We start from the raw sequence: 27614 nt of genomic DNA on the forward strand, positions 1-27614 counted from the left end.
CCCCATACTTCACTACCGTACAGTGCAATGGGCAGGATTATGCTGTCAAAAATTTTGAGCCAGATTTTGATTGGGATTTGGATGTTGTAGAATTTTCTTTTTATTGCATATAGGGCTCTTCGGGCTTTTTCTTTTAGTGCATTCACTGCTATGCTGAAGCTCCCTGATGCTGTAATAGTTAGACCAAGGTAGGTGTAGCTCATAGTGTGTCCTATAGTGGTATCACTGAGGGTAAACTGGTATTTGTTTTCCTGACATCTGGGTCTTTTCTGAAAAATCATGATGTTGGTTTTCTTTAGATTTACTGTTAGAGCCCAATTTTGGCAGTATTTGTCGAGTAGGTCTAGTTGTTGCTGTAATCCCTGTTCTGTGGGAGACAGCAGAACCAGGTCGTCCGCATAGAACAGGGACTTCACTTCTCCATCCAGGAGACGGAGACCTGGTGACTCGCTTTGCTCCAGCATGTCTGCTAATTCATTTATGTATATGTTGAACAGGGTCGGGCTCAAATTGCAGCCCTGCCGGACGCCTCTTCTCTGGGTGAAGAAATCGGTGCGTTTGTCTCCAATTTTGACCCCGCATTTGTTTTTCAGATACATTGATTTAATAAGGTCATAGACTTTGCCCCCTATTCCACACTGAAGAAGTTTATAATAGAGCCCTTCGTGCCATATAGAGTCAAAGGCTTTCTTGAAGTCGATGAAACAGGCGAATATTTTCCCATTTTTTGTTTGGTGTTTATGTTTTTCAATGAGGGTGTGAAGGGTATAGATATGGTCGGCGGTGCGGTGTTTTGGAAGAAAGCCTATTTGGTTTTTTCTGAGGATATTATGTTTGTTAAGAAAATCAAGTAATCTACTATTTAGAATACTGCAGAATAACTTCCCTAGACAACTGTTGACACAGATGCCGCGGTAGTTATTTGGGTCTGATTTGTTTCCACTTTTATATATGGGGGAGATTAGTCCTTGGCACCAGATATCGGGAAAACAGCCTGAGCGTAATATGATGTTGAATAGTTTGAGTATCGCACTCTGCATCTCCATATTGCTGAACTTTAGCATTTCATTTTTGATGTTGTCTGGGCCACAGGCTTTCTTTAGGTGGAGAGATTTTGTTTTTGTGGCCAGTTCTTTCCATGTGATTGGGGAGTCTAGAGGGTTTTGGTTGTCTTTAATTGTTGCTTCTAATGTGTGGAGTTTTTCTGTGACCTGATGTTGACTTGGGTTTGTTTTGTTTTTTGGGATGTCTTTGTAGAGGTTTTCAAAATGTGTTCTCCAGATGTCGCCATCTTGGATTGGTAATGCTTGCAATTGTGTTGTACTCAGGTTATTCCACATTTCCCAGAATTGTTTTGGATTGGTGGAGTTTTCTATTTCTTCGAGTATTTTGTGGGTATAGTTTTGTGTTTTGTTCCTAATGGTGTGTTTATATCTTTTGAGGGTTTCATTGTATCTAGTACGTAGGTCCGGATTGTTTGGTTGCCGATGCTTTTGGTTTGATATTTTTCTCAGGTCTTTTCTGGCATTTTTGCATTCGTGGTCAAACCATTTCATATTTTTATTTTGTCTTTTGTGATGCTTCCTCTTCTGTTTCACGAGGTCGGCTTTTACAGCTGCCTCATGGAAGATCATATTTATATCCTCTATGGCCGTGTTTACACCATCTCTGGTGATCTCATATAGATTTTCTTTAAATTTTGAAATTTTACTTGTGAGATCAGGTGAATTTAGTGCTGTGATGAATTTATCTCCACTGTCTGGGGCCCATCTGTATGTCTGGTTTATTTTATGTAGCTTACTGTGTTCCTTTTTTGTGTCTGTAGTTTGGGCAGAAAGTTTAAGGTACACATTTATTTGGTTATGGTCTGAGAGGGGGGATTGTTGCCTGACAGTGAATGCGTTGATATCGCAGGGGTCCAGGTCAGTGATTGTATAGTCCACCACACTAGACCCAAGAGTTGAGGAGTATGTGAGTCTCCCTTGGGAGTCCCCTCTGAACCTACCATTAACTATGTACAGGCCTAAGGCTCGGCAGAGTTGCACTACCTCCCTACCGCTTTTGTTTATTTCACGATCAAGGTTGTTCCGATTTGCGATGCTCTCTCTCTCTCTTCCCCCCAGTCTCTCTCTCTCTCTTCCCCCCAGTCTCTCTCTCTCTCTCTTCCCCCCAGTCTCTCTCTCTCTCTCTTCCCCCCAGTCTCTCTCTCTCTCTCCCCCCAGTCTCTCTCTCTCTTCCCCCCAGTCTCTCTCTCTCTTCCCCCAGTCTCTCTCTCTCTCTCTTCCCCCCAGTCTCTCTCTCTCTCTCTTCCCCCCAGTCTCTCTCTCTCTCTCTTCCCCCCAGTCTCTCTCTCTCTCTCTTCCCCCCAGTCTCTCTCTCTCTCTCTCTTCCCCCCAGTCTCTCTCTCTCTCTCTCTTCCCCCCAGTCTCTCTCTCTCTCTCTCTTCCCCCCAGTCTCTCTCTCTCTCTCTTCCCCCCAGTCTCTCTCTCTCTCTCTTCCCCCCAGTCTCTCTCTCTCTCTCTTCCCCCCAGTCTCTCTCTCTCTCTTCCCCCCAGTCTCTCTCTCTCTCTCTCTCTCTTCCCCCCAGTCTCTCTCTCTCTTCCCCCCAGTCTCTCTCTCTCTCTTCCCCCCAGTCTCTCTCTCTCTCTCTTCCCCCCAGTCTCTCTCTTCCCCCCAGTCTCTCTCTTCCCCCCAGTCTCTCTCTTCCCCCAGTCTCTCTCTCTCTCTTCCCCCCCAGTCTCTCTCTCTCTCTTCCCCCCAGTCTCTCTCTCTCTCTCTTCCCCCCAGTCTCTCTCTCTCTCTCTTCCCCCCAGTCTCTCTCTCTCTCTTCCCCCAGTCTCTTTCTCTCTCTCTTCCCCCCAGTCTCTCTCTCTTCCCCCCAGTCTCTCTCTCTTCCCCCCAGTCTCTCTCTCTCTCTTCCCCCCAGTCTCTCTCTCTCTCTTCCCCCAGTCTCTCTCTCTCTCTCTCTTCCCCCCAGTCTCTCTCTCTCTCTCTTCCCCCCAGTCTCTCTCTCTCTCTCTTCCCCCCAGTCTCTTTCTCTCTCTCTTCCCCCCAGTCTCTCTCTCTTCCCCCCAGTCTCTCTCTCTTCCCCCCAGTCTCTCTCTCTCTCTTCCCCCCAGTCTCTCTCTCTCTCTTCCCCCAGTCTCTCTCTCTCTCTCTCTTCCCCCCAGTCTCTCTCTCTCTCTCTTCCCCCCAGTCTCTCTCTCTCTCTCTTCCCCCCAGTCTCTCTCTCTCTCTTCCCCCCAGTCTCTCTCTCTCTCTCTTCCCCCCAGTCTCTCTCTCTCTTCCCCCCAGTCTCTCTCTCTCTCTCTTCCCCCCAGTCTCTCTCTCTCTCTCTTCCCCCCAGTCTCTCTCTTCCCCCCAGTCTCTCTCTTCCCCCCAGTCTCTCTCTTCCCCCCAGTCTCTCTCTTCCCCCCAGTCTCTCTCTCTCTCTTCCCCCCAGTCTCTCTCTCTCTCTCTCTCTCTTCCCCCAGTCTCTCTCTCTCTTCCCCCCAGTCTCTCTCTCTCTCTCTTCCCCCCAGTCTCTCTCTCTCTCTCTTCCCCCCAGTCTCTCTCTTCCCCCCAGTCTCTCTCTTCCCCCCAGTCTCTCTCTTCCCCCCAGTCTCTCTCTCTCTCTTCCCCCCCAGTCTCTCTCTCTCTCTTCCCCCCAGTCTCTCTCTCTCTCTCTTCCCCCCAGTCTCTCTCTCTCTCTCTTCCCCCCAGTCTCTCTCTCTCTCTTCCCCCCAGTCTCTCTCTCTTCCCCCCAGTCTCTCTCTCTTCCCCCCAGTCTCTCTCTCTCTCTTCCCCCCAGTCTCTCTCTCTCTCTTCCCCCCAGTCTCTCTCTCTCTCTTCCCCCCAGTCTCTCTCTCTCTCTTCCCCCCAGTCTCTCTCTCTCTCTTCCCCCCAGTCTCTCTCTCTCTCTCTTCCCCCCAGTCTCTCTCTCTCTCTTCCCCCCAGTCTCTCTCTCTCTCTTCCCCCCAGTCTCTCTCTCTCTCTCTTCCCCCCAGTCTCTCTCGCTCTCTTCCCCCCAGTCTCTCTCGCTCTCTTCCCCCCAGTCTCTCTCTCTCTCTTCCCCCCCAGTCTCTCTCTCTCTCTTCCCCCCAGTCTCTCTCTCTCTCTTCCCCCCAGTCTCTCTCTCTCTCTTCCCCCCAGTCTCTCTCTTCCCCCCAGTCTCTCTCTTCCCCCCAGTCTCTCTCTCTCTCTCTCTTCCCCCCAGTCTCTCTCTCTCTCTTCCCCCCAGTCTCTCTCTCTCTCTCTCTTCCCCCCAGTCTCTCTCTCTCTCTTCCCCCCAGTCTCTCTCTCTCTCTCTCTTCCCCCCAGTCTCTCTCTCTCTCTCTCTTCCCCCCAGTCTCTCTCTCTCTCTTCCCCCCAGTCTCTCTCTCTCTCTTCCCCCCAGTCTCTCTCTCTCTCTTCCCCCAGTCTCTCTCTCTCTCTTCCCCCCAGTCTCTCTCTCTCTCTTCCCCCCAGTCTCTCTCTCTCTCTTCCCCCCAGTCTCTCTCTCTCTCTTCCCCCCAGTCTCTCTCTCTCTTCCCCCCAGTCTCTCTCTCTCTCTTCCCCCCAGTCTCTCTCTCTCTCTTCCCCCCAGTCTCTCTCTCTCTCTTCCCCCAGTCTCTCTCTCTCTCTCTTCCCCCCAGTCTCTCTCTCTCTCTCTCTTCCCCCCAGTCTCTCTCTCTCTTCCCCCCAGTCTCTCTCTCTCTCTTCCCCCCAGTCTCTCTCTCTCTCTTCCCCCCAGTCTCTCTCTCTCTCTTCCCCCCAGTCTCTCTCTCTCTCTTCCCCCCAGTCTCTCTCTCTCTCTTCCCCCAGTCTCTCTCTCTCTCTTCCCCCCAGTCTCTCTCTCTCTTCCCCCCAGTCTCTCTCTCTCTCTTCCCCCCAGTCTCTCTCTCTCTTCCCCCCAGTCTCTCTCTCTCTTCCCCCCAGTCTCTCTCTCTCTTCCCCCCAGTCTCTCTCTCTCTTCCCCCCAGTCGCTCTCTCTCTTCCCCCCAGTCGCTCTCTCTCTTCCCCCCAGTCGCTCTCTCTCTTCCCCCCAGTCGCTCTCTCTCTTCCCCCCAGTCGCTCTCTCTCTTCCCCCAGTCGCTCTCTCTCTTCCCCCCAGTCGCTCTCTCTCTTCCCCCCAGTCGCTCTCTCTCTTCCCCCCAGTCGCTCTCTCTCTTCCCCCCAGTCGCTCTCTTTCTCTCTCTTCCCCCCAGTCACTCTCTTTCTCTCTCTTCCAACAACAACATGCCCTTAAAAAACCCTCGGCACCGCCGGGCACTCCAGCTAGTAAAAGATGGAATAGCAGAGTACTTGGAAAACAGTGACAGGATCGGACAAAGTCAGCATGGATTTACAAAAGGTAAATCATGCTCGACTAAACTACTGGAATTTTTGTGGATGTAACTGGTAGAATAGATAAGGGAGAACCAGTGAATGTGGTGTATTTGGACTTTCAGAAGGCTTTCGATAAGGTCCCGCATAAAAGATTAGTGTGTAAAATTAAGGCACATGGGATTCGGGGCAAGGTACTGACTTGGATAGAGAACTGGTTGGCAGACAGGAAGGAAAGAGTTGGAATGAACGGGTCTTTTTCCGAGTGGCAGGCAGTGACTGGTGGGGTACCGCAGGGATCGGTCCTAGGACCCCAGCTATTCACAATATATATTAATGATCTAGATGAGGGAACTAGATGCAATATCTCCTAGTTTGCAGATAACACAAAGCTGGGTGGGTGTGGGTGCTGTGAAGAGGATGCAGAGAAACTCCAGTATGATTTGGACAGGTTGGGTGATTGGGCAGATGCAGTATAATGTGGATAAATGCGAGGTTATCCACTTTGGTGGCAAAAACAGGAAGGCAGATTATCTGAACGGCAATAGATTGGGAGAAGGGGAAGTGCAACGAGACCTGGGTGTCCTTGTGCACCAGTCGCTGAAGGTAAGCATGCAGGTGCAGCAGACGGTTAAGAAGGCAAACGGTATGTTGGCCTTCGTAGCGAGAGGGTTCAAGTACAGGAGCAAGGATGTCTTGCTGCAGTTGTACAGGGCCTTGGTGAGACCACACCTTGAGTATTGTGTGCAGTTTTGGTCGCCTTATCTGAGGAAGGATGTTCTTGCCATGGAGGGAGTGCAGCGAAGATTCACCAGACTGATACCTGGGATGGCAGGAATGACGTATGAGGAGAGATTGGGTTGATTGGGCTTATACTCGCTGGAGTTTAGAAGAATGAGGGGGGATCGCATTGAAACTTATAAAATTCTAACAGGACTGGACAGACTAGATGCAGGAAGGATGTTCCCGATGGTCGGGGAGTCCAGAACCAGGGGTCACAGTCCAAGGATAAGGGGTAAGCCATTTAGGACTGAGATGAGGAGGAATTTCTTCACCCAGAGAGTGGTGAACCTGTGGAATTCTCTACCACAGAAGGCAGTTGAGGCCAAGTCATTTAATATATTATAGGAGTTAGATATATTTCTTAAGGCTAAAGGGATCAAGGGATATGGGGAGAAGGCAGGGACAGGGTACTGAGTTTGAATGATCAGCCATGATCTCATTGAATGGCGGAGCAGGCTCGAGGGGCCAAATGGCCTACTCCTGCTCCTATCTTCTATATTACTTCTGACAACAACACTAACACTGCATTAGTTCTGCACTGAAGCCTGAATTGTGTGCTCAAGTTCTGGAATGGGGCTCGGACCCACAACTGAAGTGATCCAAACCAAGCCAAGCTGAACCAAACAATGAAGGTCCAATTTATTTTTTCATTGGCCAAGTTGTTTAATTGATCGGAGAGTCTCTAGTAACATTACCCAATAGCATCACAGTACCATACAGGTTTACAGCACAAAACAAGGCTATTTGAATAATTTACCAAAATTGGTACTCATCAAGATGACAAAGTAAAAACTGATTGTTGAGATTCAAGCAGACTTGGTTAAGATTTTGCTACCTATTAGAATGTAAATAACAACAGAGTAAATGAGTCACAGCTGGCATCAACTGAAACCAAATACAGTTGATTTAATTAATTTTTTATGCTATCTTGATTACACACCTCTACTGTTACTCTCTGGATATGCAACAACAGGCTTATCTGGGGACCGTCTCAAGTCAGCATTGAGGAAGGGCTTGTCCATTGGGTACGCAGCAAATGATGGCATGGATGAGGTGTCAGATATTGGTAATACTCGAAAACTTCCATCCAAACAAGGTTGTAGCTGTAGAATGAAAATGCAATTGTAACATATTAACTCATTGCTGGGAAATAATTACAACTGGTTGTGTTAGGATAGGACTTGAATGTATGGGGTTAGGTTATAGCACTAGGGTGATTTTTTCTGGTAACACACCTTATAAGTGCACCAATATCCCTATAGGGTATAGTTGATCTGCTGAACTCTACCAATTGTACTTTGAATACAAGGAATTATAACAATGTGACAGAGGCTATGCTGCAACATTAAAAATAATATCTATAGAATCAGTGGATCAGTTTCTTAGCCCTTCAACTGCTGGTAACCTTCAACATTAGTTATAAGCAGAAGACAGGATGGCACAGCAGGTAATTTTAGAAAACCCCACAAACCTAATTTATAGCAATGTGTTAACTAAGATTTTGAGTTTTACATAAAACTCCTGCACATCACCTTGCACAGTGTAAAGGTCTTTTCACAGCAGGTTTTAACTTTCATAATCCAGAAGATAGCAGTTATGCAACATAAAGCTGATGCATACACTTTATAGAACACAAGCAAAATAAGATTGCATCCCATAGCTGCTCCACAGGTAATCATTCTACCATGCATTATTCAAGTACTGTACAATGTGTACATTTTAAATACAATCTATTTCACATGATCTGACCCCACTGAATAAAGCATGCAAATAAATGTTCACACCATTATCAAACAACAATCACCAATTCATGGTCAATGAAGTAAGTCAGGGGATCTTTTACTTCCACATGAAGACAGGGGATCCATTTAAAATGTCATATGAAAGCATTGACAATGTAGCATTCCCTCATTACTATACTAGAAGAGGAACCTAAATTATGTGCTCAAGTCATGAAATGGGGCCTGAACCCACAGTCTACTGACGCAGAGGTGAGCACTGCCACTGAACCAAGTTTACAGTTATAATACAGCACTTCCAAAGCTTTTGAACGAGGTCATCTGCAGGATCTCGCACCATGCAGTCGTTTCTGTCAAAGAGGATTTCTACTTTTAGAGTTCGAATTTTTAGCAAGAACACAGATGCCATAGCCAACACTGCAATTGCAAAGCGAAGTAGCTCCTTTAAACAATTGTACTGGCCTTCACTACAAATACTAGCATAGCAAAATGTTGCAAGTCAAGGTAGATCGTAGGCGCGGTTCAGAAATTGTAAAACAGGCTGAGCGCCCCATTAAAACTAAGACATTAAAATGTTACCGTTATCATTTGAATCCCCACATTGGTGATTTTTATGGACAAGGCAGGAGCGTACAATATTAAAAAGTTGAGCACAATCTAACAGGAGCGGACGCGCTCACGGCAAGGAGCATCCCCAGCCCTTCCCCAGTACTCTCGAGTCAGGCAGGGCTTGCACTGAATGCCACTTTTCACCTTAACCCCCTTACCACAATTTACATTTACATTAATATAAGGAATAAGAACCTCACCCCTTCCTTGCTGTAAACTGCTGCCATATCCGAGTGTGATTTTATGTAGAGAGCCGCGGCGGCCAGGGCTGGGCAGGAGGATACAGCTCACGTACCGGAAGAGCCATCAAAACCGAACAGGCACCGACATCAGTTCAAAGCGGCTCGAGCACGCCGCTCGAATCAGCTCCGCGAGTGGGCGGAGCCGGCCGCCTCCCCGGCACCGCCTGATTGACAGCTGCCCCTACTCTAAAAGTGCGGTTAATTGACGTCAATCCTAGCCTAATGTGTTCTTCAATTTCCTCTTATCTCTTTTGTACCAGTAGAAATATATTGTCAGGGAAAACTGCCGAGAAAGCTGATGAATATCACAACAATGGTGACAACTAAACCGTATCAGGTTATCGGTATTGTATTTTTTCTGTAAATGCAGAAGTATAACCTTTATCCCCAGCCTCATTTGCTGCTGCATACGTCACGTGATTTTCGGCCTAATCAAACGGCGTCCCGCCTGAAGGCTGAGAGATTTTCAAATCGGATTCAAGTGTGGTTGCGCGGCGGGGCAGTCACCCCCCTCCTCCTCCTCCTCGCGCGCCACGGCCTCCAACCGTCAGTTTTCATTGGCGACTGCGCGTGGATGAAGCCGTGTGCTGACTGGCTGTCGGAGTTTCAGCGTTTCAGCACATCGCCGTATGGCGTGTTTCCATTGGCTGGGTTGCGTTCGTCAGCGTCAGCGTCCGCTTCCGATGTCGCTTGTCCATACAGTGTGACGCCGGGAGGTCAGATTCTTTGCATTATTCTTTATTTTTGATTACCGCTTTTATTAAAAAAAAGTATTTCCTCCCGTCGCTCAAATTCCGTGTTTTTTTTTGTATGTGTGAAGAAATCAGTCGAGGTGTTGAAGTCTGACGGCGGGCGGTTGCGGCTATTGATTGGTATTTGAAATAATGGCCGCGCTTTACGCTTGCACGAAATGCCACCAGCGATACCCGTTCGAGGACCTCTCTCAGGGCCAGCAGCTTTGTAAGGTTTGTAGTAAACATCAGCTCCTCCTCCCGGAGGAAATCCGTTACTCCGCTGTTTGTGATTTATGCCGAGGTTAATCGGCTCCGAAATCCGGCAAAGGACACCGCACTCGGTGTCGCCAATCAGCTAGGTGTTTCTCAGTCAGCAGGCGCTGCTCAACACGGAAGAGGAACGGCTAACCTGCTGTGGGAGCAGCAAAGGGCGAAGTGCTCGGTTCTGAACCGGCTCTTGCATTTAAAGTGACACCTGCAGCTGATCACTACCCCCGTTGCTACAGGCTCAATTGTAACCAGGTAGGGCGTAGGTCCGGCCTAGTTTCTGAAGTTTTAAATATGCTCTCTTCCCTCCTCTGCCCCCATGCCCTGATGCCACTTTAACCATCGATTAATTTAAAAGTGTAAAAGAAAACAAGTCCACTAACTTAGTGACACTTTTGCTGCTCCCCTCCCGAGAAAAAGTTCCCAAACTACTTGTCCATATAATCTTAAATACTCGTGTACAGATAGGTTTCACGCTAACTTTTCAAATGATATGAAGAATCATGAATTTTTTTGTAAAAACACAAAATGCTCAAAATACTCAGCAGGTCAGGCAGCATCTGTGGCGAGAGAAACAGAGTTAATGTTTCAGTTCAATGACCTTTCGTCAGAACTGAATTGTTTATCCTTCCATCTAAATTGATCAAGTAATGAGGTTTATGACAATGTCTTGTACTGAAAAATCTAGAATGTTATGAGATGAGGAAAAAGTGATTTACTATTGTCTAAATAAATTCAAATAAATAGATCACTGAGATAAATAATCTTTTCCATCCTCTCTGTTCAGAATCCAGATCTTATATTTATGTAAAGCTGAGCCTTTTTAAAATCCCAGCTGTAGAGCTGGATAACATAAGTTGTTGGATCTATCATAGAAATTGCAACACAGAATGATACCATTTGGGCCATCGTGCCTGTGCAGGGTCTTTGAAAGAGCGACCCACTTTCCCGCTCTTTCAAAGAGCCCTGCAAATTTTTCCTCTTCAAGCATACATCCCTTTTGAAAGTTACTATTGAATCTGTGTTCATCACCCTTTCAGATAGTACATTCAGATCATCATAACTTGTGTAAAAAAAACAAAAAACAAAAACCCATTTCATCTCCCCTCTGCCAATTATCTTTAATCTGTGCCCTCTGGTTACCAACCCGTCTGCCAGTGGAAACAATTTCTCCTTATTTACTCTATCTAACCCCCTCATAATTTAGAACACCTATTAAAACTCCCCTTAACCTTCTCTGCTCCAAGAACAACCCCAGCTTCTCTAGTCTCTCCACTTAACTGAAGTCCCTCATTCTTGGTGTAATTCTGGTAAATCTCCTCTGTGTCTTATGCCATCCTTTCAAAAGCGTTGCCCAGCTGAGGCCTAACCAATGATTTATAAAACGTCCTTGCTTTTGTAGTCTGTGCCTCTAGTTATAAATCCAAACATCCCATATGTTTTTTAACAGCTTTATCAACTTCTCCTGCCACCTTCAAAGATCTTTTGTTTCTCTCAATTTTAATTGGGTATTTAATTGTCTACAATGAGACTAGAGTACATGACATTGTTTTACTTTCAGCTTCAGGAGGATTTGAGAACTTGACTAATCGCTTAAGACTATCCAGATCTAAGATAAATAACATCCTAACTTCCATGTTCTTTTCCTTTCCAAAGAAAATTGTATGCTCCCTCAAGCTATCTTCACAGCACAAGGTTCAAAGGCAGAAAATATTTTTATTTGCTCATCACTGCCCCCTTGTAAAGGATGTGAACTGAAAAATAATGCGGGGTCCAGTATTGTGACTGGAACTTTTAAGTTGGTGAAAGATCTGTAATACACAGAATGCAAGTAGGGCATATTTCCAAATTGCTTTTGTCAAATGTTGCAAATACCACAAGTATTTCTTGGTAGTTTTAATGGAGAAATTTATTCCACTGAATTGCTGTGTGTTCTAAATTGGTACACTTGTGTTTTACATACTTCCGATTAGCAGTTTTAAACCGCAAAACATAACTAAAGAGGATTGAGACATTAAGTATACTGATGCCTTTTGTATTCTGTAGGCATATGACCATTTACTCAAACACCTTTCCTAGTTGCATAAATAAGTTCTAACTTCATTGAAGTAAACACTGTATCTTCATTCTGACTGTTCACAATCAAACTTGCTATTACAGTGGCTCAATGCGGCAAATATGTTTGATAATTATTAACTGCAAAGTGCAATTACACACGAGTTCTTGCATTAAGAATCGTCTTGAACATTTATAGTGTTAGGAATAAAAACAGAAAATGCTGGAAATACTCCACAGGCCAGGCAGCATCTGTGGAGAAAGAAACAGTTAACGTTTCAGGTCAATGACCTTTCGTTAGAACTGGAAAAGGTCAGTAATGTAACCGGTTTTAATAAAGTACAGAGGCAAGGAAAGAACAAAACAGTCAGAGGGAACTAGAAGAGCAAATATGTAGGCAAATTTCTGAGAAGTGCAAAAACTATAGGTTAGTAATAGTAGGGGATTTCAACTACCCTAATATAAACTGGGATAAAATTAGTGTGAAAAGTATAGAGGGTGCGGAATTCCTAATAGATTCGGGAGAACATTTTTAGCCAGTATGGGGGCAGTTCTGGACTTAGTTTTAGGGAATGAAGCTGGGCAGGTGGAAGGGGTATCAGTGGGATACCATTTTGATGCTAGTGATCACAATTCGGGTAGATTTAGGGTAGTTATGGAAAAGGACAAAGATAGACCATGATTAAAAGTTCTCAATTGGGGAAAAGCCAATTTTGCTAAGCTAAGATGGGATTTAGCCAAATGGACTGGAAACAGCTACTTGAGGGTAAATCAGTGTCAGAGCAGTGGGAGGCATTCAAGGAGGAGATCGTGAGGGTTCAGAACAAGTATGTTCCCTTAAAGAAAAAGGGTGGGATTAACAAATCTAGAGCCCCCTGGATGTCAAGGGACATACAGGGTAGGATAAAGAAAAAAAGGGAGGCTTATGATGGATACTAAGGGCTCAATACTGCAGAAACTCTAGAGGAGTATAGAAAGTTCAGGGGTGCAATTAAAAAGGAAATTGGGAACGCAAAGAGAGAGCATGAAAAATTTTGCCAAGTAAAATCATGGAAAAACCAAAAAAGTTTTATAAATACATTAAGAGCAAGAGGATAACTAAAGAAAGAGTAGGGCCTATTAGAGACCATAAAGGTAATCTGTGTGTGGAGGTGGAAGGCGTGGGTATGGTTCTTAATGAATACTTTGCGTCTGTTTTCTCAAAATGCAGACATTGCAATCATGGAGGGGGAGTATGAAATATTAAACGAAATAAGCATAGTGAGAGAGGAAGTATTAAGGGGCTTATCAGCTTTGAAAGTGGATAAATCCCCAGGCCTGGATGAAATGTATCACAGGCTGATCAGAGAAGCAAAACAGGAAATAGCAAAGGCTCTGACCATCATTTTCCAATCCTCTCTGACTACAGGTGTGGTACTGGAGGACTGCTAACGTTGTACCTTTGTTTAAAAAGGGAGAAAGGGATAGACCGAGTAATTACAGGCCAGTCAGCCTAACCTCGGTGGTGGGAAAATTATTGGAAAAAGATCTGAGGGACAGGATAAATCTTCATTTCGAAAGACACTGATTAATCAAGGACAGTCAGCATGGATTTGTTAAGAAACATAGAAGATAGGAGCAGGAGTAGGCCATTCGGCCCCTCGAGTCTGCTCCGCCATTCAATGCGATCATGGCTGATCATCCAAGTTCAGCACCCGGTCCCTGCTTTCTCCCCATACCCCTTGATCACTTTAGCCTTAAGAAATATATCCAACTCCTTCTTGAATATATTTAATGTATTGGCCTCTACTGCCTTCTGTGGTAAAGAATTCCACAGGTTCACCACTCTGGGTGAAGAAATTCCTCTTCATTTCTGTCCTAAAAGGCCTACCCCTTATCCTTAGGCTGTGACCCCTGGTTCTGGTTAAGGGCAGGTTGTGTGACTAACTTGATTGAATTTTTTGAGGAAGTAACAAGGAGGGTCGATGAAGGTAGTGCGTTTGATGTAGTGTATATGGATTTTAGCAAGACTTTTGATAAGGTCCCACATGGCAGACTGGTCACGAAAGTAAAAGCCCATGGGATCCAGGGCAAAGTGGCAGGTTGGATCCAAAATTGGCTCAGAGGCAGGAAGCAAAGGGTAATGGTTGATGGGTGTTTTTGTGACTGGAAGGCTGTTTCCAGTGGGGTTCCTCAGGGCTCTGTACTAGGTTCCTTGCTTTTTGTGGTGTATATATATCAATGATTTAGACTTGAATGTAGGGGGTATGATTAAGAAGTTTGCAGATGATACTAGAATTGGCTGTGGTTGATAATGATGAAGAAAGCTGTAGACTGCAGGAAGATGTCAAGGAACTGGTCAGGTGGGCAGAACAGTAGAAAATGGAATTCAATTTGGAGAAGTGTGAGGTAATGCATTTGGGGAGGGCTAACAAGGCATGGGAATACACATTAAATGGTATGATCATAAAGTGTAGAGGAGCAAAGGGACCTTGGAGTGCAGGTCCACAGATCCCTGAAGGTAACAGGCATAGTAGATAAGGCGGTTAAGGCATACGGAATAATTGCCATTATTAGCTGAGGCATAGAATACAAGAGCAGGGAGGTTATGCTTGAACTGTATAAAACACTAGTTAGGCCACAGCTAGAGTACTGCATGCAGTTCTGGTCACCACATTACAGGAAAGATGTGATTGCACTAGAGAGGGTACAGAGGAGATTTACAAGGATGTTGCCTGGACTGGAGAATTTTAGCTACGAGGTAAGATTGGATAGGCTGGGTTTGTTTTCTTTGGAACAGAGGAGGCTGAGGGGAGACCTTATTGAGGTGTATACCATTATGAGGGGTCTAGATAGAGTGGATAGGAAGGACCTATTTCACTTAGCAGAGGGGTCAACAGCCAGGGGGCATAGATTTAAAGTAATTGGTAGGAGGTTTAGAGGGGATTTGAGGGGAAATTTCTTCACCCAGGGTGGTGGGGGTCTGGATCTCGCTGCCTAAAAGGGTGGTAGAGGCAGGAACCCTCACCACATTTAAAAAGTGCTTGGCTGTGCACTTGAAGCGCCGTAACCTACACGGCTACGGACCAAGAGCTGGAAAGTGGGATTAGGCTGGATAGGTATTTGTTGGCCGGCGTGGACACGATGGGCCGAAATGGACTCCTTTCATGCTATAAATTTCTATGATTCTAAAAGGTAAGGTCTGTGATAGGGTGGAAGGCAGGAGAGATTGAATGACAAAAGGGATGATGGTGCAAAGCAAAAGGAGATGGTATTGGGACAAGAAACAAAAGATGGGTCGTCGACAACAACTGCTATCCAAAAAAATGGGAGCAGAGGGTTATGACTTTCAAAAGGCTTTCGATAAGGTCCCGCATAAGAGATTAGCGTGTAAAGTTAAGGCACATGGGATTGGGGGCAAGGTATTGACTTGGATAGAGAACTGGTTGGCAGACAGAAAGCAAAGAGTTGGAATAAACGGGTCTTTTTCCGCGTGGCAGGCAGTGACTAGTGGGGTACCGCAGGGATCGGTCCTTGGACCCCAGCTATTCACTATACATTAATGATCTAGATGAGGGAACTAGATGTAATATCTCCAAGTTTGCAGACGACACAAAGCTGGGTGGGCGTGTGTACTGTGAAGAGGATGCAGAGAAACTCCAGTATGATTTGGACAGGTTGGGTGATTGGGCAGAAGCATGGCAGATGCAATATAATGTGGATAAATGTGAGGTTATCTACTTTGGTGGCAAAAACAGGAAGGCAGATTATTATCTGAATGGCAATAGATTGGGAGAAGGGGAAGTGCAACGAGACCTGGGTGTCCTTGTGCACCAGTCGCTGAAGGTAAGCATTCAGGTGCAGCAGGCGGTTAAGAAGGCAAATGGTATGTTGGCCTTTGTAGCGAGAGGGTTTGAGTACAGGAACAAGGATGTCTTGCTGCAGTTGTACAGGGCCTTGGTGAGACCACACCTTGAGTATTGTGTGCAGTTTTGGTCGCCTTATCTGAGGAAGGATGTTCTTGCCATGGAGGGAGTGCAGCTAAGATTCACCAGGCTGATACCTGGGATGGCAGGAATGACGTATGAGGAGAGATTGGGTCGATTGGACTTATACTCACTGGAGTTTAGAAGAATGAGAGGGGATCTCATTGAAACTTATAAAATTCTAACAGGACTAGACAGAATAGATGCAGGAAGGATGTTCCCAATGGTCGGGGAGTCCAGAACCAGGGGTCACAGTCTAAGGATAAGGGGTAAGCCATTTAGGACAGAGATGAGGAGGAATTTCTTCACCCAGAGAGTGGTGAACCTGTGGAATTCTCTACCACAGAAGGCAGTAGAGGCCAATTCATTAAATATATTCAAGAAGGAGTTAGATATATTTCTTAAGGCTAAAGGGATCAAGGGATATGGGGAGAAAGCGGGGACAGGGTACTGAATTTGGATGATCAGCCATGATCGCATTGAATGGCGGAGCAGGCTCGAGGGGCCGAATGGCCTACTCCTGCTCCTATCTTCTATGTTTCTATGATCTGAAATTGTTGAACTCCATACAAAGCAAAATACTGTGGATGCTGGAAATCTGAAATAAAACCAGAAAATCCTGGAAATGCTCAGCAGGTCAGACAGCATCTGTGGAGAGAGAACACGGTTAACGTTTCAGGTCGATGACCTGGTTCTGATGAAAGATCATCGATCTGAAACGTTAACTCTGTTTCTCTCTCCACAGATGCTGTCTGACCTACTGAGCATTTTCTATTGTTGAACTCTGAGTCTGGAAGGCTGTAAAATGCCTAAAAGAAAGATGAGGTGCTGTTCCTCGAGCTTACGTTAAGCTTCATTGGAACAGTGTAGGAGGCCGAGGACACCCTGGTGCACTCCTCTATCACCCCCAACACCCACTCCTTCCCACAGCACCAAGCGCAAGAGATGTAACACCTGCCCTTCTCCTCCCATTCGTGCCTGTGCCGGCTCTTTGAAAGAGCTGTCCACTTTAATCCCACACCCAGCTGTTTCTCACAAACCTGCAAAGTCGTCCTCTTCAAGTACATGTCCAATTGCCTTTTGAAAATTCCTATAGAATCTGATTCCACCACCCTTTTAGGTAGTGTGTATGAGATCTTAACCCTCTGTGTGGGGGGGGGGGGGGGGGGGAAACTCACTTCCCTTCTAGTTCTTTTGCCAATTATTTTAAATCTATGACCTCTGGTTACCGACCCACTTACCAGAGAAAACCGTTTTTCCCTACTTGCCCTATCAAACCCCCTCATAATTTTGAATACCTCTATTAGGTCTCCCCGTAATGGTCTCTGCTCTAAGAAGAACAATCCCAGCTTCTCCAATCTCCACATAACTGAAGTCACTCATCCCTGGTATCATCCTGGTAAACCTCCTCTGTACCCTCTCCAAGGCCTTGACATCCTTCCTAAAGTGTGCCCAGAATTGTACATGATACTCCAGCTGAGCCCTAATCTGTGATTTGTAAAGGTTTAGCGTGACTTGTTTTTGTATTCAGTGCCCCTATATACCAAGCCAAATATCCCAAACACTTTCTTAACCACCTTAACAACTTGCCCTGCCACTTTCAAAGATTTGTGAATCTGCATCCTCTGCTCTTGCACCCCTCTCAAACTAGTACCATTTAGATTATACTACACTTTGGGAGGAACAACGTGAAAGGCATTACTTCACACTTAGCCGCATTAAATTGCATCTGTTATGTGCCTGCCCATTTCACCAGTCTGTTTGTCTTCCTTTGAACAGAGACGGTTACTGGGAGATCTAAGGTATTCAAAATTGAGGGGTTTTGATAGAGCAAGTAGGGAGACACTGTTTCCTCTGACAAGTGGATCGTTAACCAGAGGTCACGGGTTTTAAATAATTGGCAAAAGAACTAGAAGGGAAATGAGAATTTTTTTCAGAGGCTTGTTAAGATCTAAAAAGCACTACCTGTAGGGTGGTAGAATCAGATTCCATAGGAACTTTCAAAAGAAGTCTGCTACTATCCTCACTATTTACTAAGTTGCCAAGTTTTGTATCATCTGCAAACTTGAAATTGTACTCCCTATACTGAAGTCCAGGTCATCTATATATAACAAGAAAAGCAATGGTCCTAATACCAACCTGTGGATGACTCAACTGCATACTTCTCCAGTTAGATAAGCAGCCGTTCACCATTACTGTCTGCCTCCTATCCCTTAGCCAATTATGTACCCAAGTTACCACCGTCCCTTTAATCCCATGTGCTTCTATTTTCTGAATAAGTCTGTTATGTGGTTCTTTATCAAATGCCTTTTGAAAGTCTATATATACAACATCTACTGCACTACCATCAACCCCCTGTCATTTCATCAAAGAACTGAATCGAGTTAGACGGGCACAATTTGCCTTTAACAAATCCATGCTGGCTGTCTGTTATAACCCATGCTATTCCAAGTGAGAATTAATTTTGTCCTTGACAATGGTCTCCAGTAGTTTTCCCACCACGGACGTTAGACTGACTGGCCTTTAGTTACCAGGTTTATTCCTCTCCCCTTTTTTTTGAATAGAGGCGTAACATTTGCAGTCCTCTGGCGCCACTCTCTTATCCAAGGAGGATTGAAAGATTGTGGTTAGAACTTCTGTATCTCCACTCGTGCTTCCCTCAGCAACCTAGGATGCAGCTCATCTGGACTGGGTGACTTGTTAACCTTGAGTGATGCCAACCTATTTAGCACCTCCTTTCTATCTCTCTTTATCCTATCCAGTATCCCTACTCCCTCCTCCTCTACTGCAACATTAACTTCAGCCTCTTTGGTGAAGACATGCAAAGTACTCATTCTGTACCTCAAGCATGCCCTCTGTACCTCAAGCATGCCCTCTGCCTCCAAGAAGATTTCATTATTGGTCCTAATTGGTTCCACCATTCCATTTAACTATCTTTTTACTTATATGTTTTATAAAAGATTTTTGGGTGTGCCAGAACCAAACCCTGTACAGCTTACTTAAAATCACATTTATTTTCATGAAAGTGTGCAGGTAGGCAAGTTTTGTGGTGGAAAAAAACAATAAAAGTGGACATTTTTAAAATTCAATAGGAGTTTAAAAAACAGTAAAAGCAAAGAAGCTTGTGTATCATCTGTATAGTTGTCCCCACTTTAGGATTTTTTTTTGCACCACAATGTATTTACATGCAATTAAAGCATGATCTTGTGTATTTTAGTACCTATTCTTAAATAACCTTTTTACTAGCTCAGTTCAATGACCTCTGGCTGGAGAGGGAATTCAGTGATAACTTGCTGAAGTATGATTCTTAGGAGAGTTACCAAGCTACTTTTTGACCTGCTCAAAGGTAGTGTATATCCTTTCTTGTTGAGCTTTTTTAAGCCAGCCTAGATTGAAAGTACAAGTTGAACCCCGGTAATCCGGCACCCGACGGTCCGGCACCTTCAGTGGTCCGGCACGAATAGAAACTGGCGGTCTTTAGTTTGCGGAGCAGCCGCTCGGCGGCGCCACCGTTTCCCGCGATATAAACAAACATAATATTGTACCTAATATTGTTATTTTAGGTGTTATTTACCTAACCTTCAGTTGTTCGGAATTTTCAATGGTCCGGCACCGGCCTTATCCCGAGGGTGCTGGATTACCGGGGTCCAACCTGTACAGTCTATTTGTAATTCAAAATTACTTGATTTAAATCATATAATTTGAATTTTGTTTTACAATTAAATTGCTGCTTTCCTATGTGATTTATGCTGCTTAATTCAAATCACAAGATAATTCAAATTTATTTAGTGCAAAAATAGCTTTGAATTGTCAAGAGTAAACGGCATCTTCTACCTGCTGAGTATTTCCAGCATTTTCTGTTTTTATTTCAGATTTTCAGCATCCACAATATTTTGCTTTTGTTCTTCTAGCCTATTCCTGGAATGAACTGTTCCCTTGAAGATAACTTTTTTGTTCAAACTCCTAAACTGCTGGGTATAGCTGTGACAAATTGAAAGTGGTGAACTTGATGGAAATGTCTTTTTCTATCTAGATCCACCAGTGGGAGAGAATACAATGGATTTAAGAGTTACTCAGCCAATTTGATGAGCAATAACGACCAATGTTTTTCTTTGACATTGAAATTTTCAGGCAGTTTTCTTAATGAAGTCGTATTTTCATTCTGTAGCATCTCTAGACCAATGAACTGCTTTGGCAATAGAGTTTTAAACATGTTGGATTATATTAGACTGACTGCCTTGTTTTACTCCCAAACAGGAGTGTCGGATAGCACATCCAGTAGTCAAGTGTACATACTGCAGAACTGAATTCCAACAAGAAAGGTATAGTCATTATGATATGCTATCATTTTAGTTCTGTCATCTTTGAAATCTTGTATGTTTCTGAATTATGGGTTTCTTATTTTGTGCAGCAAAACCAACACAATATGCAAGAAATGTGCACAGAATGTGAAGCAGTTTGGAACAGTAAGTTGATGCAGCATTTTGTTTGACATTTTAATAGCTAACACAGCTGCTAGGATTTTGAAAAACCTGATGGAACAGTATGCCTAAATTGTGTTACTGGTAGAATTATCAATATTTCCGTATCAGTAGAGAAATCCCTACTAAATAAATAATTTAGGTGGAGTAGTACTGCTGCTGTTCCAAAATCCGACTTTTGAGTTTGAGCAGGGTAATCTGACTGACTGCTTGTTTCTGCTCAGCTTTTGTTTTACCTTTTCTTGTTTTTGGTTTGCTTTAATTTATCTGGCCCTCTCATGTTATGTCTACAGGTTGTGTATGAAAGGGCGAGTTAATTATACTGCTCAGCACAAATAGCCTATAAGTAATCACAGAACAGTTTTACCAGTTAAAAAGTGTGGATAAATTCCACCTCTAACCGTATAAAGCTCACTGAGGTATCATAGAATCATAGAAATTTACAGCACAAAAGGAGGCCATTCAGCCCATCTTGTCTGTGCCGGCTGACTAGCTATCCACCCTAATCCCATTTTCCAGCACTTGGTCCATAGCCTTGTAGGTTATGGCACTTCAATTGCATGTCCAAGTACTTTTTAAATGTGATGAAGGTCTCTGCCTCTACCACCCTTTCAGGCAGTGAGTTCCAGACCCCTACCACCCTGTGGGTGAAAAAAATTCTCCTCAAATCCCCTCTAAACTGGAACAGGTACTGGAAGGCTGCTTTGAGAAAATGGGATGGGGGAAGGAAATCAGATAAAGCAAAGAGTAACATTTCTACTTCATTTTAAACAAACTAAATTAATGATTGGATTGCTGGGGGGTGTCTGGTAATGATGCAAAATAGATTTCCCCCCACACCAAGTTATTTTCATTTGCAAAGTCATCTCCATGAAACAAGAAAAATGTACACGGATGACTTGATGTAAAAATATTCTTTTAAAAACTCATTTATGGCTGATCTCCCAAATACAATCATCACTTCTTAACTTCCAGTGATATTGGCCCAGAATTTGTGGTCAGTGGCTAAGCAACTGCCATCGCCGCTGACCTCGAAGAAAGCTGCCTACAAAGATCTTGCAATTTCTGTGACGAAAACTTTAGCTTTCTTGCCCTTAATTTGATTGTAGCGCTGTCAAAAGGGGATCCCCAGTGTAGTGCAGGAATGATGTCATCCAGCTGTCTAAGCAGCCAATCACATTGAAGAATTCTCACAGACCGCAAACCAGGAAATAAAAAGCACTGATTATCAATTCATTTTATATATAAAAAATAAAAATAAATTTTTTTTTACAGTGAGCGAAATAAAGATTGGGACATGCACATGGGGTTACGGTAGAAGCTGACATATAAACAGACTTTAATTTTTTTTTTAAATCTAGTAATTTTTATCATAATGGAGAAATTTGACATTCTGCAAATAAAATTAGTTTTTCAGGGCCAGAGCGGTTAGCAGTCGATACACTGTTAAAATCCCAGTTACACCTATTCCAACCAGGCTTAACATTTAATGGGGTATTTAACAGCGATATTAGTGCGGAAAAGCTTCTGTTTTCGTCAGTTTCAATGATTGCCGGCTAGGGGGGGGGAGTGGGGGTCCACAGCGCAGCCTGTGTCGGAGCAGTGATTGACTAACCGCAACTTCAGCATTACCAAGTTTAACTGCGCATGCGCTAAATCCTGAAGTTAGTCAATTTCAGAGGGGTCACAACAGTTTACTGTCATTACCCACTGCAAAATCCAGGCCATTGTCTTTGTGCATTATATTTATAAGGACAAGAATGTCCTTGCCAAGAACAACACCACCAGACAAATATAATGTCCCAGATTTTGCAGTAAGACTAACGGTGAGGCTATCAACAGTCACTGATATTATGGAATACATTGGACTGCCACCTCCAGTGTCCGCACATGCGCAGTTAAATGTGGAAATCGTGAAGTTGCTGTCCGATTTGCCCTGCTCCGCCACAAGCTTCGCTACACTGGTCCCAGATCCCCTGGAGGGGGAGCTGCACTGTTTCAGACGCCTGTTGACAGTAAGTTGCCAATCAAAAGGCTGTGGAGAGCCGTAAGCGTAATGAATGGGGAGTGCTGTTTGTTGACCACAAAATCCAGGCCAATATGTCCATTTATGCACAGTCACATTTTGTTAGTGAGAAAAAACAAACTTTAAAATGTTGTGTAGGTTGGAGCGGAAACCTGAAACCCAGCAAGTTCATTACAATTTGCAAAGTTTCTTGACAACAGTAATTGAATAATTTGAGGCTCTTTTTAATTTAACTATGTACTTTAAAGAACACAAGTCCACCTTACCAGCAGAAATGAATTAAGCATTATATGTAGCACTCATATCCTTCTAGAACTGTGTATCATCCAATTTACCATGAGAAAAGAAAGAAAGACTTGCATTTATATAGTGCCTTTCACGATCTCCGGACATTCCCAAAGCGTTTTACAGCCAATGAAGTACTTTTGTGTAGTCACTGTTGTAATGTAGGAAATGTAGCAGTTAATTTATGATTAGCAAGGTCCCACAAACCGCAAAGAGATAACGACCAGATAATCTGCTTCTAGTGATATTGGTTGAGGGATAAATGTTGGTCAGGACACTGGGAGAACGCCCCTGCTCCTCTTCAAATAGTGCTATGGGATCTTTTACGTCCACCTGAGAGGGCGGACGGCTCATCCGAAATTCGGCATCTCCAACAGTGCCTCGGTACTCCACTGAAATGCCAGCCTAGATTATGTCCTGAAATCTCTGGAGTGGGACTTGAAACAACAACCTTCTGGCTCAGACGAGGTTGTTGCCAATGAACTATGGTTGACAATTCAAATTAGAGTGGGTTGTTGTGTTATTGGCGGTCGAGCAGAGCAGCCTCAGTCAAACTAACGCATTAGAAATGCCACAGAAGATTCACCAATGTGCGATTCTTGGTAAGTTTTCCTAATTGTGACTGTAGGGTAGATGTTTTGTATGTATATAGTAAATACGCCATCTTCAAGTTTAAACTTTTGTTGCTGTGATTTTTTTTTAAGACCTGAATGTGTTTTTGTCCAATGGAGAAAAGTACCATAGGTCTTTGTTTCTAATGCTGCAATTAATACATTTTCTGATTAGTATTTTAAAGTATAGATTTGTTTATGCTACATGGCTTACACTGATGTACAGTGCTCTATTTCCATCCAGTATATTTTTAATGTATTGGGATCAGCAGAGGGAGTAGTTTATTTCTATAGACATTTAAAGAAGTTCTATGTTCAAATTAGCTCCCTAAGCTTTTGCGGAGTTTTAAATTTAGACTTGACACCCCACAAGAGGTATTCTTCATGCATTAAATCAACACGGTGCGAGGTGGCCTCCTGTAGGAGTCTGGTCTGGATCATACAAGATTTATACTGTCCCTTTTGCTTTGTTGCAAAGAAAAGGTGGCAGTAAAATGGAACCCAAAACCACTCTGTCCAATAGTATTGGGGGAAATATCATAGAATCATAGAATGTTATAGCACATTCCACCCATTGTGCCTGTGCCGGCTCTTTGGTAGAGCTATCCAATTAATCCCACTCCCCTGCTCTTTCCCCATAGCCCTGTAAATTTATTCCCTTCAAGTATTTATCCAATTCTCTTTTGAACGTTGCTATTGAATCTGCTTCCACCACCCTTTAAGGCAATGCATTCCAGATCACAACAACTCGCTGTGTTTAAAATAAAATGTTTCTTCGTGTCGCATCTGGTTGTTTTGCCAATCATCTTAAATGTGTGTCCTCTGGATACTGAGCCTTCTGCCACTGGAAAAACTTTCTCCTTATTTACTCTATCAAAACCATTCATGATTTTGAATACCTCTATTAAATAGCCTTTGAAATTATGGCCTGTATACCCAAGTCCAAGTTATTACTATATATCAAAAGAGCAGTTATCCTAATACTGACCTCTGGGAAACACCACTGTATACTTCCCTCCAGTCTGGAAAAACAACCGTTCACCACTACTCTCTGCTTTCTATCCCTTAGTCAATTTATATCCATGCTGCCACTGTCCCTTTAATCCCACAGGCTTTAATTTTGCTAACAAATCTATTATGTGGTACTTTATCAAACGCCTTTTGAAAGTTCATAGGCACAATATCAATCACATTACCCTTATCAACCCTCTCCGTTACTTCATTAAAGAACTCTTATCAAGTTAGTCAAACACAATTTACCTTTAACAAATCCGTGCTAACTTTCATTTATTAGCTCATACTTTTCCTAATGCCAATTAATTTCATCCCAGATCATTGTCTCTAAAAGTTTCCCCACCGCTTGTGTTAGGCTGACTGACCTGTAGTTGCCGGGCTTATCTCCCTCCTTTTTTTGAACGGGTGTAGCAATCCTCCAGTCCTCTGGCACTGGAAGATTGTGGCCAGAGTCTTCGCACTTTCTGCCCTTCCCTCAGTAACCTAGGATGCACCCCATCTGGATCGGGTGACTTTTCTACTTTGAGGACTGCCAACCTTTTGAGTACATCCTATGGGTAAAGAGCAGGGGAGTGGGACTAATTGGATAGCTCTTTCAAAAGAGTCAACACCGGCATGATGGGCCAAGTAGCCTCCTTCTGTGCTAGACTGTTATGCAAGTTTGCTGTGATATCTAGAACATTATTATAATTGAAATTTAAGAATTTACTAGTTGAGATTGATTTTAGTCAAGGGTACTTTTTGCATGTATTCTTGTGGCTAATGTGACTTAATTCATTCATTAACCTGAAGCAAATTAACAGTCAGGCAGTCACTCGTGAGTTTTTAAATTACAAAGAAAACTGTATATTACAGGTTAGATGTAGGATAATATCTTCTGCACCATTCCTCAATCCCAAGAACTACTTATTTGTATGTATTATGTGACATTTCTGTTTCCCATGCTTGCTCCATCTGTAGTGTCCCATGGACTGCAAGTTGCTATAGAGTTAAGGGCATCTGGTTGTCTATTCCTAGCTACTGGAACTGGATTAAGACTGTGCTTGGATGAGCAAAGGAACCTTATAACCATCAGAGAAAACTTTATTGTTTATATTTGGACTAGATTCAAACCCAGCCCGCTCATTTAAATCTTTTTCTTTTACATTCTTCCTCTTCCTTTAACTCCTTTCCTGAAACTCATGCTGAGTTATGGTTCAGTATGCCCTCCAATGTCTGGGCCATTGGACTATTCTTTAAGCCTGGGTAGTAAGTGGGTGAAATTCCTCTTAAAAATTGGAAGAATGCTTATTTTTCTCTGGAAGTAACCCATTAATAAAATTGCAATTTCAGAAATGATGTGTGTCAAAGCTACACATTCCCACAATATTATTAGCGGGTCATCAATTACTGATTTTTTTTTTAAGAAGTGCATTTTCTAATTTTTAATTTTGGGCCCCAAGAGCTATTACACTATTCTACTTTGGGCATCGTAGTTGAGCATGAACCTCTTCCTTCCTTTCCCTCCCCTGCTTCCATACACTCCACTCCACGTCGGCCCCACACATCATTTCCGGCAAATAAGCCGAAAGCTTGACCTAGTTTTCTTCTGAGTCCTCCCACACCAGAGTTTGCTAACTCTGAACAGATCAGGGATCCAACATGGAACTTTCCTGACTTGATGCCTAACTAGCACAACAGGGGCTGAATTTACCTCTTGTACCATTGGAATGCATTGTTTCAGCTTTCACAATGAAATTAAAATGTGCATGTTATCAATACAGCAACTTCCAAAGTTATTGTACTAATCTTGCATGTTAGAAAGTAAATACGCAGAGGCACAAGATGTCCTTGATGTTCCATTATTTTGTGAATTAATTTTGAAAATAATTTACTTGAAATATTAATGTAATTGTGTTGATTATTTGACTTTTTTTACAACATTGGATGATTAAGAAAATTTTAGTTCCTCCAGTAGGAAAATTAGTCTCTTCTGTTTCTGTGAATCTGAATGAGAGCCTGAAGAATGCTTCAGGGTAAAACAGATATTATGAAAGAAGGGTGGGAGATTGGTTTCTTCACTCCCTGTGCTGTGGCTACGAGAGCACCAAACCAAAATCTTTAATTGGATCTACTATACAGTACTGCGTCCCAATCATTAAGCACAGATGTACAGTATTGTTGAATTACCAGTGCTCTATTAAAGTTTGAGTTGACATTTTTTTTTGTTGCAGCCCAAACCCTGTCAATATTGTAACATTATAGCAGCTTTCATTGGCACCAAGTGTCAGCGTTGTACAAATTCAGAAAAGAAGTATGGGCCTCCTCTGACATGTGAGCAGTGCAAACAGCAATGTGCCTTTGATCGAAAAGACGAGAGTCGGCGAAAGGTAACGGAAGTGAGCAAAAATTATTTTTATGAATATTTAGCATTAATAGAAATTTTAAGAATTAAAAAAAAATTGCAATATCATTTGAAAACTGGTTAGGACTTGCCATGTTAAACCACAAAGGTATATGGTATGGTGCGTCTCATTAGTAAGTGATGCTGTTTTTACTGTCAGTATTACATTCATCCAGTTGTTTTGATATTTCCCTACTATTTTTATTGTAGTTAAGTAAAAGAGCACCATCTTTTCAAAGATTATGTAGAGTGATCACTTATAACAATAGCTATAATTAAAATACAATTTCAACTTTAGTTGAATGCTTCATATGTGTTTGTATATATGGCATAGGACATCAACCAGTACATATAAATATCCACATATATGGTAGATGTAAGCTGAATTCATACTATTACAAAAGGATTCCTGGGATACTATAAGTATTGTACAGTTTAAATTTTATATCCTGTGGATATTATATTTTTCAAGTTATTGTAACTGGGTTCGTCAGTGTAAAATGCTTCATTAGTGCAGTTAATCACTTGCTTTTCATGTCTGTTGAAAATCTCTTCAAGCTTTGATCCTTTTCTTATTCCATCTGGCAGTGATAGTAATATCCAGTGGTACTTAAGTTGTTCGTTCTTGATTTTCATACAAAGATTTGGCTTTAATGGAGAAAACTGAAAAATTTGTAGAATAACATGTACCTGGGAGGAAGTTACATGGCTGTAATTTAATCACTGGGATTCTGATGCTGTCAAAATGACGGTTCATAAATTTTCTAAAACCTGAGATTGGATTACCTTTAACTTTCCCCCCGGGTATTTATTTTACGTAATATATATTTTTAGTTTTAGTTTAGCCATTCGCGTTCCTATCTTCTACTACCGTCGCCATTTGGGTTCGCCTTGAAGTTTGAAAGCTATGCCAAATGACTTAGGAGGAAGGGTGAGGAAGGGTATTGCAGCTGGTTGTGACGATTGACCTGAAAGTACACTGCATCCTGTGACAGGTACTATCATATTACAAGGTTGTTTTTTCAGCTGTTTAGTATCTGCTACTTATAGTATTTCTTAAATATTAGACAATTGGATGAATTGCTAAGAGAGATGTATGACCCTTTGTTTCTTTTGGGTCAATATGTGCACATAGAA

At 43.1% G+C, this 27614-nt stretch overlaps 2 protein-coding genes across 7 annotated transcripts in view; one reads left to right on the top strand and one right to left on the bottom strand.

Moving 5' to 3' along the window:
• Positions 1–9238, bottom strand: part of LOC147111656 (centrosomal protein of 57 kDa-like) — a 65153-nt gene extending 55915 nt beyond the window's left edge. The window contains exons 1-2 of one of the 3 annotated variants that reach the window (XM_085998749.1): positions 9036–9238; positions 7007–7169 (exon numbers count right to left, since the gene is read on the bottom strand). In XM_085998749.1, coding sequence (XP_085854875.1) covers positions 7007–7169; positions 9036–9065 — 193 coding nt within the window. In that variant the 5' untranslated portion in view covers positions 9066–9238. Of the gene's footprint in view, positions 1–7006; positions 7170–8614; positions 8813–9035 lie in introns of those variants that run through there. The other 2 variants (XM_085998747.1, XM_085998748.1) reach the window with 2 other exon arrangements.
• A 43-nt stretch (positions 9239–9281) lies between these two features.
• fam76b (family with sequence similarity 76 member B) overlaps positions 9282–27614 on the top strand; it is a 44596-nt gene continuing 26263 nt past the window's right edge. The window contains exons 1-5 of one of the 4 annotated variants that reach the window (XM_085998750.1): positions 9282–9372; positions 9477–9621; positions 19935–19999; positions 20089–20143; positions 26308–26472. In XM_085998750.1, coding sequence (XP_085854876.1) covers positions 9541–9621; positions 19935–19999; positions 20089–20143; positions 26308–26472 — 366 coding nt within the window. In that variant the 5' untranslated portion in view covers positions 9282–9372; positions 9477–9540. Of the gene's footprint in view, positions 9622–19934; positions 20000–20088; positions 20144–26307; positions 26473–27614 lie in introns of all 4 variants that reach the window. The other 3 variants (XM_085998752.1, XM_085998753.1, XM_085998751.1) reach the window with 3 other exon arrangements.

Source organism: Somniosus microcephalus, chromosome 10, assembly GCF_052327205.1.
Source record: "Somniosus microcephalus isolate GS21.2 chromosome 10, FLI_Smic_1.0, whole genome shotgun sequence".
Classification (NCBI taxonomy): domain Eukaryota; kingdom Metazoa; phylum Chordata; class Chondrichthyes; order Squaliformes; family Somniosidae; genus Somniosus; species Somniosus microcephalus.